This window comes from Triticum dicoccoides, chromosome 4B (assembly GCF_002162155.2).
Source record: "Triticum dicoccoides isolate Atlit2015 ecotype Zavitan chromosome 4B, WEW_v2.0, whole genome shotgun sequence".
Taxonomy (NCBI): domain Eukaryota; kingdom Viridiplantae; phylum Streptophyta; class Magnoliopsida; order Poales; family Poaceae; genus Triticum; species Triticum dicoccoides.
Genome location: NC_041387.1, coordinates 462741452 through 462754678, shown reverse-complemented (window position 1 = coordinate 462754678; position 13227 = coordinate 462741452). Strand labels below are relative to the sequence as shown.

The 13227-nt window shown below is 53.6% G+C and overlaps 1 protein-coding gene across 1 annotated transcript; it reads right to left on the bottom strand.

The window, feature by feature from the left end:
* Positions 1-7947: 7947 nt before the first annotated feature.
* LOC119290887 (peroxisomal nicotinamide adenine dinucleotide carrier-like) lies at positions 7948-11692 on the bottom strand. The gene is made up of 11 exons (XM_037569556.1): positions 11400-11692; positions 11218-11295; positions 11037-11111; positions 10778-10908; positions 10561-10615; positions 10346-10462; positions 9235-9303; positions 9050-9157; positions 8727-8795; positions 8584-8638; positions 7948-8424 (listed from the first exon to the last, which is right to left on the bottom strand). Exons 1-11 carry the CDS (start codon positions 11478-11480, stop codon positions 8222-8224), a joined length of 1041 nt encoding a protein of 346 aa, XP_037425453.1. The 5' UTR covers positions 11481-11692; the 3' UTR covers positions 7948-8221.
* Between the last annotated feature and the right edge of the window lie 1535 nt (positions 11693-13227).

The following is a 13227-nucleotide window of genomic DNA, read 5'->3' as shown; positions in this document are numbered from 1 at the left end:
AGGAGTGTCCCCGTCCGTCGCGCACTGTCGACTGCGTCTTGACCCCGCCAAGTCAGCACTTCTCACCACTCCCTGAGCTAGCAGGTCCAAAAAACTCGTCCCGCAGAAATATTACACAGTTTCCTACTAAACCGGATTTACAATACCGCAAGACATCGGACATAACAAATCACATAAAAATCGTCAGCGGTCCTGCAAAATAGCATAAAACACCCTACAAATAAAATATAGATTGCAATTGGGTCATGCTCGCTCACCTATGAAGTTAGCCCAACTCCCCCGTCCGCTTGGATCAAAACAGAGAGATGACGCGGTCGAACGTGCGGCTGCATCATCAAATTTTATCCGTTTTGCGTTCGGCCCATCCCATTTCCGGTGCAAACTTACGCCCGGTTTGCATCCAGACAGGCGCTGAACGGACGGGCACGCGGTAGCTCCTCGTCCGCCATGGGACGCGTGGCGGCCGTCCACCTACTTCCACCGCCAAATTGAATGCGCACGCACGGCGGGGCTCGACTGTCAATGACATAGGCGTGGGGTCACCGTCCTTCTTAATGTGGAAGCCGTGGACCGGCCAGTCTACAGCTTCCACTTCCAAGCCGGCCTGCCTCCTCCATTGCCGACACGAGCAAACCCTAGCCACCTCCCCGTCCTGCTCGCCCACCTTGCCGTCGGCGCCATGGGTTGGCATTGGATCAAGGGGAAGCATGGCCACAAGGCCGGCTCCTCCTCGGGCCGACGCCGCTCCAGCAGATCCGCACCGACTTCTCCTTCGCCTTCTCCGCCAGCTTTTCAGATGGCGCCGCCAATGGCCGGGCATCGCGACAGGCCATACATCCCTGTGGATGTATGTCGTCGCTACCGGGAGAGGCGACACCGATGCCCTGGGGAGATGTCCACCTGCCAAATAACTGGCATCTCTCCACCGACCGCATGCCGATCCCTCCAGTGCCCGCGAGTGGCCGCGCCCGCCGCGAGGAGATCAACCGACGGCGCCGGCGCCTCCCACCGGATCTACTGGCGGGCTCCAAGTATGCCATAGATTCGCCGCTATGGGATACGTTGCTCCGCGACGAGCACGAGCAGAGGCGGCAATCTTTTTTTGCTACTCGTCCTCCTAACCCGCGCCGCCTACGTCCTCCTCGTGCTGATGATAGCCCTCCCTAAACGGGGGACGTAGGCGTGTGCGCGGCATCACGCCGACGCCTTCTCCGTCCCCGCCACCGCCGCTGCCCATGACCAAGGAGGAGGAGGCCTGCGCTCATGAGGCATGTCATGGAGGACTCCATGAACACGCACGACGAGCGACAAATGGTATGGCCTGGAAACCGATCTGGCCCTGTCTGTGACCGGAGACGTGGCCATCCCGGAGATGGACGTCGACGTCAAGGAGGAGGTGCCGGAGGAGGCGCCCATCGCCGCGCGGAACCCTCGCCTGGTGGGCCAGCGGTGGAGCTGGTCGTGCACAGCGCCGGAGATGGAATAGTATTACCCATGCTAACTTTAATGTCCATGGGGAAGCTGGTGGGTAAAATACCCTACCCAGCGTGCAAGACAGGGATGGAGATGGGATAGTATTACCCATGCCAGTTACCCGCCTTACATGAAGGCCTTACATATGGGCTCTAAAATTAGTAAAAACCCATGTAATTCACGTCCTTACCCAACCAAATTTTCACTCATCCCACCTTTGGACAAAAAACCCTAAGAAAACCTACTGAAATGCTATAGAAGATTGTTGCTGATTGCGCGTATGGGTTTCCCCACGGGGATAAAAACCCGACGGGGATGGGGATGGTAATATTTTTAGAGTAAATTGCAGAAAACCACCAGTTTGAAGGTTAGGTTTGCAAAAAACACCACAATGCATTTTTTTGCAGAAAACACTATGTTTTCAGTAATCTTTTTGCATAAAACACTACTCGACGGATCGGGCTCAGATAAGTGAGTTTATGACAGAAGGGACCCACCAGTCAGGCTGATGTGGCACTGCTTAACATCTTACATGTAACGGCAACGCCTGGTAACGTTATCATCCTATGTGGGTCCACCTGTCATTGCAAGAAAAAAAGAAAAAAAAGGGTTCATCTTATCTTCACGCAGACTTCGTTATTGCCTCACCAGGTCCACCATCGTTGTTGCCATGCCCAGGCTCACCGCCGTCGTTGCCTCGCCCAGGCCCGCCGCCGCCGTGGTCTGCATCCCACTAGGCTGGAGCGCCACCGTGGTCTGCATCCCCCTCGGCACCGGTGCGCACCAAGGTCTGCATCACCTTGGGCACCGGCATGCTCGAGCTCGGCAACGGAGCCGGTGCTTCCCCCTGCCTGACCAGCCACTGACGCTGGAGCTTGCCAACCGCGGGCCACCGCGCCTTCTCAACATCGGGAACCGCCTCGCCGCCGTCCAGTTCATCCAGATCCCGTCGGGATCAGGTCATCCCCGCCGGATCCATGCTGCGCGCCTCTATTGCATCGCCGGAGACCACCTCGGCGAACCTCCTGCGCCCTGCAACACCTGCACGGCCGTGGTGAGCTGCACCTGCTCGATAAAATGACTAAGTGGTCTGACACAGAGAAGAGAGTGTTTCACTGACAACGGGTCCCCTGTCAAGCAAAACGATTCGATGTAACGGTGTGAGAGATTGGTGCCACGTCAGCCTGTCCGACGGGCCCCATCTATCATAATCTCACTTATCCGAGCCCAATCTGAAGATCAATGTTTTCTGTAAAAAGATTACTGAAGACATGGTGTTTTCTGCAAAAATAATGTATTGTAGTGTTTTTCGCAAACCTAACCTTCAAACTGGTGGTTTTCTGCACTTTACTCAATATTTTTATCTCCGCAGATGGGTATGGAGATGGGGACGAGCATGGAAAAGCTCTCATGAGGACGAGGATGGGAGTCCAATACCCGCCTGGGTGATCCCCATTGCCAACCCATTAGGAGGTGAGAGGGTGGTAAGAGCATCTCCAGCCGCGCCCCCAGAACGGCCTCCCAGGCAATTTTTTTGCGCTGGTGCCGAAAAAACGCCCAGTCGCGCCCCCAAAGGCCCATTTTTCGCCGGCTCGGACCGAAATTGGCGCCAACGGACCCAGGCCGAACCCGGCGCACTGGGGGCGCTTGGGGGCGCCGGCCGAAACATTTGTGGCGCGAAAACCGGCGGGCCCTCCTTGGCAGCGACTCGGCTCTTCTCGCCGCTTTGTCGTCCTCATCGCCTCAGTTCCCGTGGCGAATCAATGCCAAAGCTATCGCGCGCTGCCGCGCCGGTCAGCCTCCTCGGCATGTACACGACGGCGGCGGCGACTACACGCAGTTCTACAGGCGCCTCGGCATGTAGAGCTTCAAGGGCGGCGGGCGGCGAGGGGCGGCGAGGGCGACGGGTCTAGTAGCGTTTTTTTCTTTTCTGTAAAATATTTTAAATATGTATGAACTCGCCGAAGTTTGGTTGAATTTAGTCGTGTTTAAACGAATATCGCCGAACGTTTTCTTTTTTATAAAACAATTAGACGCGCCTGGGGGCGGCCCTGGGGCAGGCGACTGGGGACCAACTCGCCCCCAGGCCCTTTTTTTGCGCCGGCTCGCCTCGAGGCGGCGATTTTAGGCACCTCCTGAGGGGCCAACGGCTGAAGATGCTCTGACCCCTCTCCACTAGACAAAGGGGGTCTCATTCTTCCATCTCTTTCTCTCTCACACACTCACTGTAATTTCATGATCATATGAAAACAGAGAAAGCCTCTTCAAAGACAAGACGTAGGGTTGTTATCTTCGTTGTTGTGAGAGGCCTAAACTCGTAAAAATACTTGTGTCGCCCGTTTGCATCTCAATACATCGTACTCCTTTGACGTACCTCTCTTACCGAAAAAGGCTTTCGCCCCGCTTTATATATAAAGCACCAACCACTTACAACGAGCGATACAACACACAACACGACACACACCCAAGGCAAGATACATAGGTGCTAAGATGCAACCAACACTCCCCCAAACAATTCCAAGACAACAAAGATACACACTAGGCACACTAGGAAGTCGAGGGAGAACTCAACCGGGAACAAGCCACATAAGAGACCAAGTTGCAAGCCATCGATCCATGAACCCCAAGGCGGTGCCTTCAAGAAGGATACGCCACCGGAGTGCCGCCACCACCCGATCCAGAGGATCAAGATTTTCATCCGGGGTACCTTGGAGGACATGGAGCAGCCGCAACGGAGTCTTTAAGAAGATGCCGACGTCCTCCGGCGACGCCACCGTCGGCCTGGACATGCCAGGCAGGATTTTCATCCAGGTCAACAACTCCGCCTCCGAACAGGTTATGGACAGTCCTGGGGACAGAGCCGCATCACCGCCACCGATCGACAAGCACCAGCCGCCATGCCGCCCACGCGACCATGGAGACTAGCCCGCACCTGAGCCGCGAGCTCCGCCCACGAGCACGCCGCTCCCACCACCAAGGCGCCCGCCCTGCATCCCGACACTCTAGAGACCGACAAAGGAACAGGCTTGGAAACGACCGACCAATCCCTAGCACGGACAGAGCCGCCGGTGACCAGCCTGCCCCGAACACCACGAATCCAGAAGCACTAGGCAGGGGAAATGGGGAGAAGAGGAGCGGAGCATGTCTAGACCGGCGCCCTTGCACCGGTGACGGGTAGAGAGCCCACCCGTCCCTCCTGCAACCTTCCCAGACGTCACCCCTGACGCCCCGCCATGGCCTCCAGCCAGCCCGACGCGGCGCAGCAGCGGCCACCCCGTCCACCGCGGCAAGGGTCGCCGGACCGTCCGAATCCTGCAGCCAAAAATGGCCTCCAAAGTGCCCAGCCACCGATGACCCACACCGCCGCACCGCTGTAGGAGCAGGCCGCACGCCGCTACGGACCACGCCCCGAGCCATGACCTCGCGAGGTCATGGCCAGCCCCCCGCGCCGCCTGACAAGAAGGAGCCGCCAGATCTGAAGGCCGATTTGGAGCCCCGTCGCAGTCAGGTCCGCGTCGCCTCGGCTGCCACGACGAGCAACACCACCGACAACACACGCAGCCCTCCACGCCGGAGCAACAGCCACCAGCGCCGTTGCGCCCCACGCCGTACCTTCCTTTTACTGTTGGAATTGTTCCCATGACAACGCCCGAGCTGCTGTTCGCGCCCGAGATTCACCAACGTGGCCGGCGAGGAGTAGTAGGTGTGGGCGAGGCGGCCGTTGCGAGGGCCGATGACCAGGGTGATGCAGGGATGCGGGGTCGCGGACTGTTGCATTGGTCACCGCCGGTGAGCCCTTTGCTCCTGCCCCGCCTCCTTCCTCCTCTCCTGTGCTGAGTCGCAAGCTGCGTGCCCAGTCTCCCATGCCCCCATGTCCCCTCGTCTCCCCAAGCACGCGTGCATCGCTCAGTCCCCTAGCTCTCTGACGCCCCACCCATTGGCCGGCCAGTGCGTCGCTAGATGCTAGGGAGGCTCCACCGCTACCTGCACCCTTCCCCGAGCCTCCCTGGTAGCTGAACACACTATTGTCTCCGCCCTGCACCCGCACCGCTCCACGGCCATAGGCAGCAGCGACGCTGGGCTCGTTGGGGTTGGGAGCAGGCGAGGCATGGCGGTTGGTGCAGAAATTTCCATCCCACGCCAAGGATAGAGGAAACTGCAAAACGAGGAGGAAAAATTAGAGACATGACATATGCAGGTCGAAAAATACCCCCCTCCCCCTCCCCCCGTCCACCGCGGCAAGGGTCGCCGGACCGTCCGAATCCTGCAGCCAAAAAGGGCCTCCAAAGTGCCCAGCCACCGATGACCCACATCGCCGCACGCCGCTGCGGACCACGCCCCGAGCCATGACCTCGCGAGGTCACCGCCAGCACCCCGCGCCGCCTGACAAGAAGGAGCCGCCAGATCTGAAGGCCAATTTGGAGCCCCGTCGCAGTCAGGTCCGTGCCGCCTCGGCTACCACGACGAGCAACACCACCGGCAACACACGCAACCCTCCACGCCGGAGCAACAACCACCAGCGCCGTTGCGCCCCATGCCGTACCTCTCTTTTACTGTCGGAATTGTTCCCATGACAACGCCCGAGCTGCTGTTCGCGCCCGAGATTCACCAACGTGGCCGGCGAGGAGTAGTAGGTGTGGGCGAGGCGGCCGTTGCGAGGGCCGATGACCAGGGTGATGCAGGGATGCGGGGTCGGGGACTGTTGCATTGGTCACCGCCGGCGAGCCCTTTGCTCCTGCCCCGCCTCCTTCCTCCTCTCCTGTGCTGAGTCGCAAGCTGCGTGCCCAGTCTCCCATGCCCCCATGTCCCCTCGCCTCCCCAAGCACGCGCGCATCACCCAGTCCCCTAGCTCTCTGACGCCCCTCCCATTGGCCGGCGAGTGCGTCGCTAGACGCTAGGGAGGCTCCACCGCTACCTGCACCCTTCCCCGAGCCTCCCCGGTAGCTGAACACACTACTGTCTCCGCCCTGCACCCGCACCGCTCCACGACCATAGGCGGCAGCGACGCTGGGCTCGTTGGGGTTGGGAGCAGGCGAGGCATGGCGGTTGGTGCAGAAATTTCCATCCCGCGCCAAGGATAGAGGAAACTGCAAAACGAGGAGGAAAAATTAGAGCATGACATATGCGGGTCGAAATATACCCCCCTCCCCCCCCCTCCCCCGCAAAAAATCATGGGACGGGCCGATATACGGCACATGTTACAATGGTTATTTTGTGGGACGAACGGATTTGTAATATCTGCTAGAGTTGCTCTAAGAGCATCTAAAACCTCAATTGTTAAATATGGTCGCTATACATCCGCGAACGCGTTCGGACGCGTCCACAGACACTAACTTGCACCGTCTATTTGTCCTCGCCCACAATCGCAGTCCTCAAATCGTCCAATCCCCAAATTCATACAAAGCATGCAACTACCTAGATCAACATTGCTATGTAGATCAGAATTACAAATATATAACACAATCCGACCCAAAAGACATGGTTCTTCGGAGGGAAAAGGGAGAGGTGCACCAGACACCGGATCTGCAGTGGCGCGAAGCGAGACGGCCCGCCACGCTCGGCCGCATTGCGTCAGCGGGCCACCGAGGATGGCGCGGAGCTCGAGCTCCCGCCACTGTCCACCCACGAACGCTCAATGGTGATGTGGAGCGCTAGCTCCTCGTCATTCAGCGCCTCGCTACCGTAGTCGTCCTCCTTCAGGAGTCCGTTCGGATCGGCCTTCCTGCCGAAGTCACTGCGGGAGCCGGTCATGGTGGAGGGGAGGGGACGAAAAGGGAGGGGGAGGGACAGGAATGGGAGGAGACTGAGTGGAGCGGTCGAGTGTGGACAAAACTAGGGTTTTGTCCAATAGGTGGGGCATTTGTGGGTTCGTGGCGGGCGCTTTTGGGTGTCCCCATATCTGTCCCACATATGGGCTGAGTACGAGGAGTACCAGACAATCCAAAGCACAACCCAGTTGGGTGGCAAATTCCTGACTAAACAATGACCAGGCAGGCCGCCCGGCCGTTTGGGGCCAACATGGAGTGCCCGGTTGGAGATGCTCTAAAAATTGGGTTTTCCCCTGGTGACATTTAGGATAAAGATTTTTCATCCCAGAAAGATTTTGTTCAAAAAAAGTTACACTTCTCTTATAAAAGAACAATGATTGAAACAAATTATTATGGGGGTCATGTCCTAACTTGCAATGTCTTATATAAGATTTTTGATAGATTTCAGACCAAGGTGGAAGAATACCCAAAAAGACAAGTAAATTCCATCTGGAGTTCTTTCTCCTATCAGGTAGTTAGTTTACACTTTAGTTTCCAAAGTCAGCTCTAGTCCCTAAAGTACCAGGCTCACTGCTCACTCACTGGTGTTATCGATAGTACTTTAAAATATCGATAAGCTGAAGTAATTGCTGATTTTCAGACATACTACAAGACATCCTTTCACGAAACAAACACAAGCTAAAGAAAACCAAGAGACCCGAGCACATGAGACAGTTGCAATTCTCACTACCAACTTATTTTTGATGTTCCAACGTTCCTGAATATATTTTACATTACATGAATGGCTTAAATATCCTATCCAATGTGTAGTTTATCCCAGTACCTACAAGAATCATAGTGGTCACCGTATAATCTCAAGTTTACATACCCATTGTGTCTACCATCTGTAACCTGATACCTCAGAGGCGAGCTCTTTTTGCCTACTCTGTTTGCAATTTATGATATATAATCAGCAACTAACACTTCTGCGCAGACCTAGATCATCTTGAGGGCTTTGAAGGCAACTTCTTTACCAGGCTGGTGTCACCGGTTACCAAGAATCGAGCACCTTTCACCAGCTCCTCCTTGATCATAAAAAGGAGAGCAGAAGCAAAAACACTCTGTACAATTTTTGTGCCCATTCCTTTATAAAGCCCTGATAAGCCTTCATAATGCATCATTTTTGTGATTGCATCAAATGTGCCTGAAAGGAAGACATCATGCAATGAAATAATTGATAGGAAGGTCAGTAATAACAAGAAATAATAACCGGAAGAGAAGTAAAAGACTTGATAGCAGAAAGAGGAACTGAAGCAACAGTACTGAATCATTTAAGAAAAACGAATGATGGCTGATCGTGTACCTTTGTAGCGATGCCTCTTGTCATCATCAATCATCTGCTTCGCCTGAAGTCTTGCCTGCAGCATAAGCATGGTTCAGTTTGACATACATGCACAAATATGCAGCGGAAAAATTGCACTTATATCTGCTGCACCAAATAATCACCTTCACAACTAGAAGAGGATATGTAACAAGAGTTGCACCCAGTTTTGCAACAGCTCCGAGAAGAAAAACCTGAGCATGTGTTTTCACGAAGGAGGTTAGCTGTTACGAATTTCCATAACATAGTTAACTAACAAAGAGATGCTAATATTAGAGGAGCACATCAAAATGCCAAAGTGCTTTCAACAAATCTTGTTGCCTTTTTATAGACTGGATATATATCATGAATGAACAAACTTTCAGGTATTCATAAGTTACCTTCAGGCCCCAGCAACAAACCTCCTAATAATCACTAAAAATAATTCACCAGAAAAGCTATAGCTTACTTCAATAGCAGTCAGTCCTTGAGCCCCTTTAAAATTAGAGGCACGTCTCTTCTTCAGCTTCTTAAGAAGAGTCTCATACAGCATGAACTGAATTGCGGGATTGCTGACCTAGTAGCAGGTAAAACGTGGTGAACCACCCTTGTAAGACCACTGAGCAATAGAAAGTGCGAAAAACAGAGACTTACCATAATAAGAGCTGGAATAACCCCTTTCCAGAAGCCAAACGCTCCAGCTTCCTTGTAAAGATCCTGAATCTGCAGATAGACTAAGTCAATCAGCCATACTTCAAACTAGTTCGTAACTGTAGCAGTTGAGAGCAGCTTTGAATTAAGACCACGTGTGAAATAACAGCCTTACATAAATAAATAAAAGACAACAACGAAAAGAAAATGAATTTGTTATGTGCCTTCATAAAGTAACATTATTGACCCCATTCTTCTAGTACATTGTTTATCTTGGTCCTGTAATGCTGACCGCAAGATGACTCCCAGGTCCTTCCATTCCGACATATGCAATTTCAAAATAGGAAGATTTTTTTCCCCCCTAAGTTTAGCCCAAGCAAGTTATATTCCTTGCATTACAATCATAATTCAACATTTACAAGATTCAAAGAGTCGGCTCAGACCATGTTCCTTTTATCAAGCATACAAACCATATGCACTTTGTTGTATGATACGTGCAGCAACATAGCAATGATGTGAAGAATATATCATGTATCATTTCAGTGCTTACTGTTCAGCTAGTGAATCCTGACACCCTGTGGAACCCGGAACCTGATACTTATAAACAATTTAAGGCATTACCGATTCTCACCAGCTGGGCGCCTTCAAATAAAGGGCGGAGAAAGGGTGAATTTATCAGTTTGAAATCTTAGTGATTATAAGGATATATGTGTCTTGTTTCTAGATGGTAATCTTATAGGCTTCTAGCTGATGCCAAAGGTTGTGACTTAGCAAGAAATGACATACTAATGAATTATAATAAAAGAAACGTGGATGTGCATGAACTATCAGTTACAAGGTAAACATTCATATCCACGAAAATCCTCAAAAGATATTCAAGATGCAAAATAAATAGTACTCCCTCCGTCCGAAATATGTGTCGCTGACGGAGGGATTGCTTAATAGTAACATGAGCCCAGTCACAACCTTATAATCCCACAAACTACTTAATAGTAGCGTCACCTTTTCCCAATATGGTTAAGAACAAAACGTTAATCAGACATGTAGTAGTCAGCAAAATGTAATTGCATCCCTATTGTCTTATCCTAGAGGGAGAATGATCAGGGATACATACAACATTGATAGTTTTATGAGGGACATTTTCCACTGGGGCAGGTTGTAGAGCCTTATCAAGAGCAGATGTCAAACCCTGATCCTGAGGGCCTTGCTGTTTGTTTGCCTTTCTGTGAGTCTGCAGACAATAATAAATTAGTATTCAGGATATCAAATGATTTCCACTAAAGGCAGTTGACTGGGAAACACTGCTCCCAGAAACTGGCATTTCCTTACTTGCATTCGTGTGACAACAACCCAAATTGGGTTCGTGAGAAGTACATTAACGCATCTGCAAAAAGCAAACGTGCAGATTTGGAATCAAGAGCACAAAAGCTCATCATCACAGCCGAACCTTTTAGAACACACAGTATGAGCTTACAGTAATTAAGTCCAGGAAAAGACAATGCGAAAGCATGAGGTCAACAATATATGCACAAATAATTCGAATTACCCAGAAAGTGCAGCGACAGTGAGTGATTGGAACATCCCGACGGATCCATCCCCAATTCCTCTAATGGATCGCCGAAGGGATGCTGCCTCCGCCCTGCTCCGGAATATTTGGTAGAAGAAGTAGTAGACACCCTAATAGCACATCAATTTCATCAAGAAGCGTGTAAAGCATCTCAAAAACAAGGCTGGACTAAAATTCACAGGAAGAAGAAAAACAAGGCAGGCAGGTAGTAGGTGAATCGAGCAAGCAGCGAACGAACCTGAGAGGCCGCGGTGCCGACGAGCGAGGGCGCCAGGCCGCCGTAGAGTCGCTCCCACCCCTCGTTCTGCACCACCTACTAGAGCAGAAGAGGAGATCACGGAAGCATTAGACTCGGATCAGGGCAGATTACGCGTCAGCCCGGACGAAGAGGAGAAGGGGGTCGGGGGGAGGAGGAGGACCAGGCACAACTGGCGGACGGCGCCGTCCTTGAACGCCGACTTGGAGGGGTCCCGCTCCGTCTGCTGCCGCGCGTTCACCTGCCGCGGAAACCCTTCCCCGTTCAGCACGCGGAAGCAGCAACAACAACAACAACAAAAGGCGGGCGAGCGAGCAATCTGGGGCGCGGGGAAGCGGGATGTACGGTCTGGAGGGGGTAGGTGAGGAGCTGGGCGACGATCCCGCCGCCGGCGCCGGCGAGGCCGTTGATCAGCGCGTCCGACATCTCCGCCCCGCCACCCCGGTGGATCGCCGCCGCGGCGCGGTGGGCTGCCCGAAGACCCGAGGCCCCCGCCGCCTCGGCCGCTGGTTGCTTGCCGGGCGTCGCTGGATTGCTGCCGTGGGAGTGGGAGAGACGGAGGAGGCGTGGTCTCCTCGGTTCGGTCCCGTGCTTTACTGGTACTGCCCTGCTTCCCCTTCAAGTTCAGACGTCTGCATAGTAGTACTGCCGCTCGTCAGCTCGTGTCCCTCCGCCCACCATTTTAAACCGCCAGTTGCTGTTTAATAAACACGTTTTTTAAACCGAATTAAATCGAATTGATCAAGTGAGTTCTCCAACTGCTACCGTATCACCAATCGAATTGATCCCGAATTAAATCGAATTGAGCTCTGAAACAGTATCGGGGATAGCAAAATGGGTCTCGTGTAAAAAATGTATATTCGGGCATCGTTTTAGTTTTTCTCTTTGCTTATTCAATTCAATTTAGGTTTCGTTCCGGTGAATTTGAGTTGATTGATGGGGAGTGGCGAGAGGAGTTCGCGCTTTGCACGAGGAGAATATCTCACGCCTTGGCATCTTACCAGGAAAGCGCAGTCTGTACATTTCACAAGTGAAGGCCGGACAGCGATGCTTTGCTTTGTTTCCCACGCCAACGGCTCAACACACAGCCAGATGTTTTGATGTTTGTTTCGTCGGCTTCCATTCAGGCATGGATGCCCGAATATACTGCTTCAGTTGACTTTTTTCCAGTCGTCCTGAATGCATCTTTAGAGCAGCTCCAACGTCCGACCCTCAAACCTTCCGCAACCGTCCCGATCATGCTTTCGAACCGCGAAAGTCATCCAACGTTTATGGTCCGCGGGACGGTCCGGACATGATTTTTCTCGCAAACCGAAGACAAAAGTGCGGAGGTTTGCAGGAGTCCGGACTGATCCCAAGCCTGCTACTGACCGTCCTGACCCAACAACCCCCCCTCTCCCATGCTCACATCTCGGCTTGCGCCAGCTACCCGCATTCATGCAACTGTAGAGCGCGCCGCTCCGCATTGAAGGCGGCTCAGGACGGACGCGACCTCTCACTGCCTCCGCCATTAAAGCGGCGCGTCGGCCGAGGGTGCCACCCGCTGCACGTCCAGCTGAACACGCCTCCTCTCCGCATTCATGCGCCTCCTTCGTCACTCTTCTGATGGCTTCCGAAGAGTAGTTCTCCGTCATACAGGCCAGCGGGGTGGTCCGCCGAGCCGGCCGGATACGAGCGAGGCAGCTCGCTTCTCCACCTACCTCGCCTGACCCAACGAAGCAAGTTGTAGCCCCAAGCCGGCGCGTGGTTCAGCAAATCGCCGCTCCAGGCCCACTCGATGAGGAGTGGCGAGTTGCTCCACGTCGACACGGCGGGGAGCACGACGACACGGGTGTCATCGTTGCCGTCAACGATGTCGCGTCGTACCGCGCCTCCCGTGCGTGTGACCGTGCCTCCCGTGCATGCAATCGCGCCATGCAATCAGAGATAGAAGCCGGGTGCGCGGAGAGCGACGAGTCGGTGACCAGTGCCTCCGCGTCCGCCGCCATCATCGAGGAGAAGTAGAACACGAGAGGGCGCCGCCGCTTGGGTCCCATGAAGGCCACCGCCAAGGCGACGCCGGCGTACACAACCGATGCCTTGCCCGGTTCTTCTCTTGCGAGGACCTCCGTCAATCCCACATGGGCTCCACAGAAGCGGAGGCGCCGCCTTCCCCTCCCGGTGAAGCGTCAAC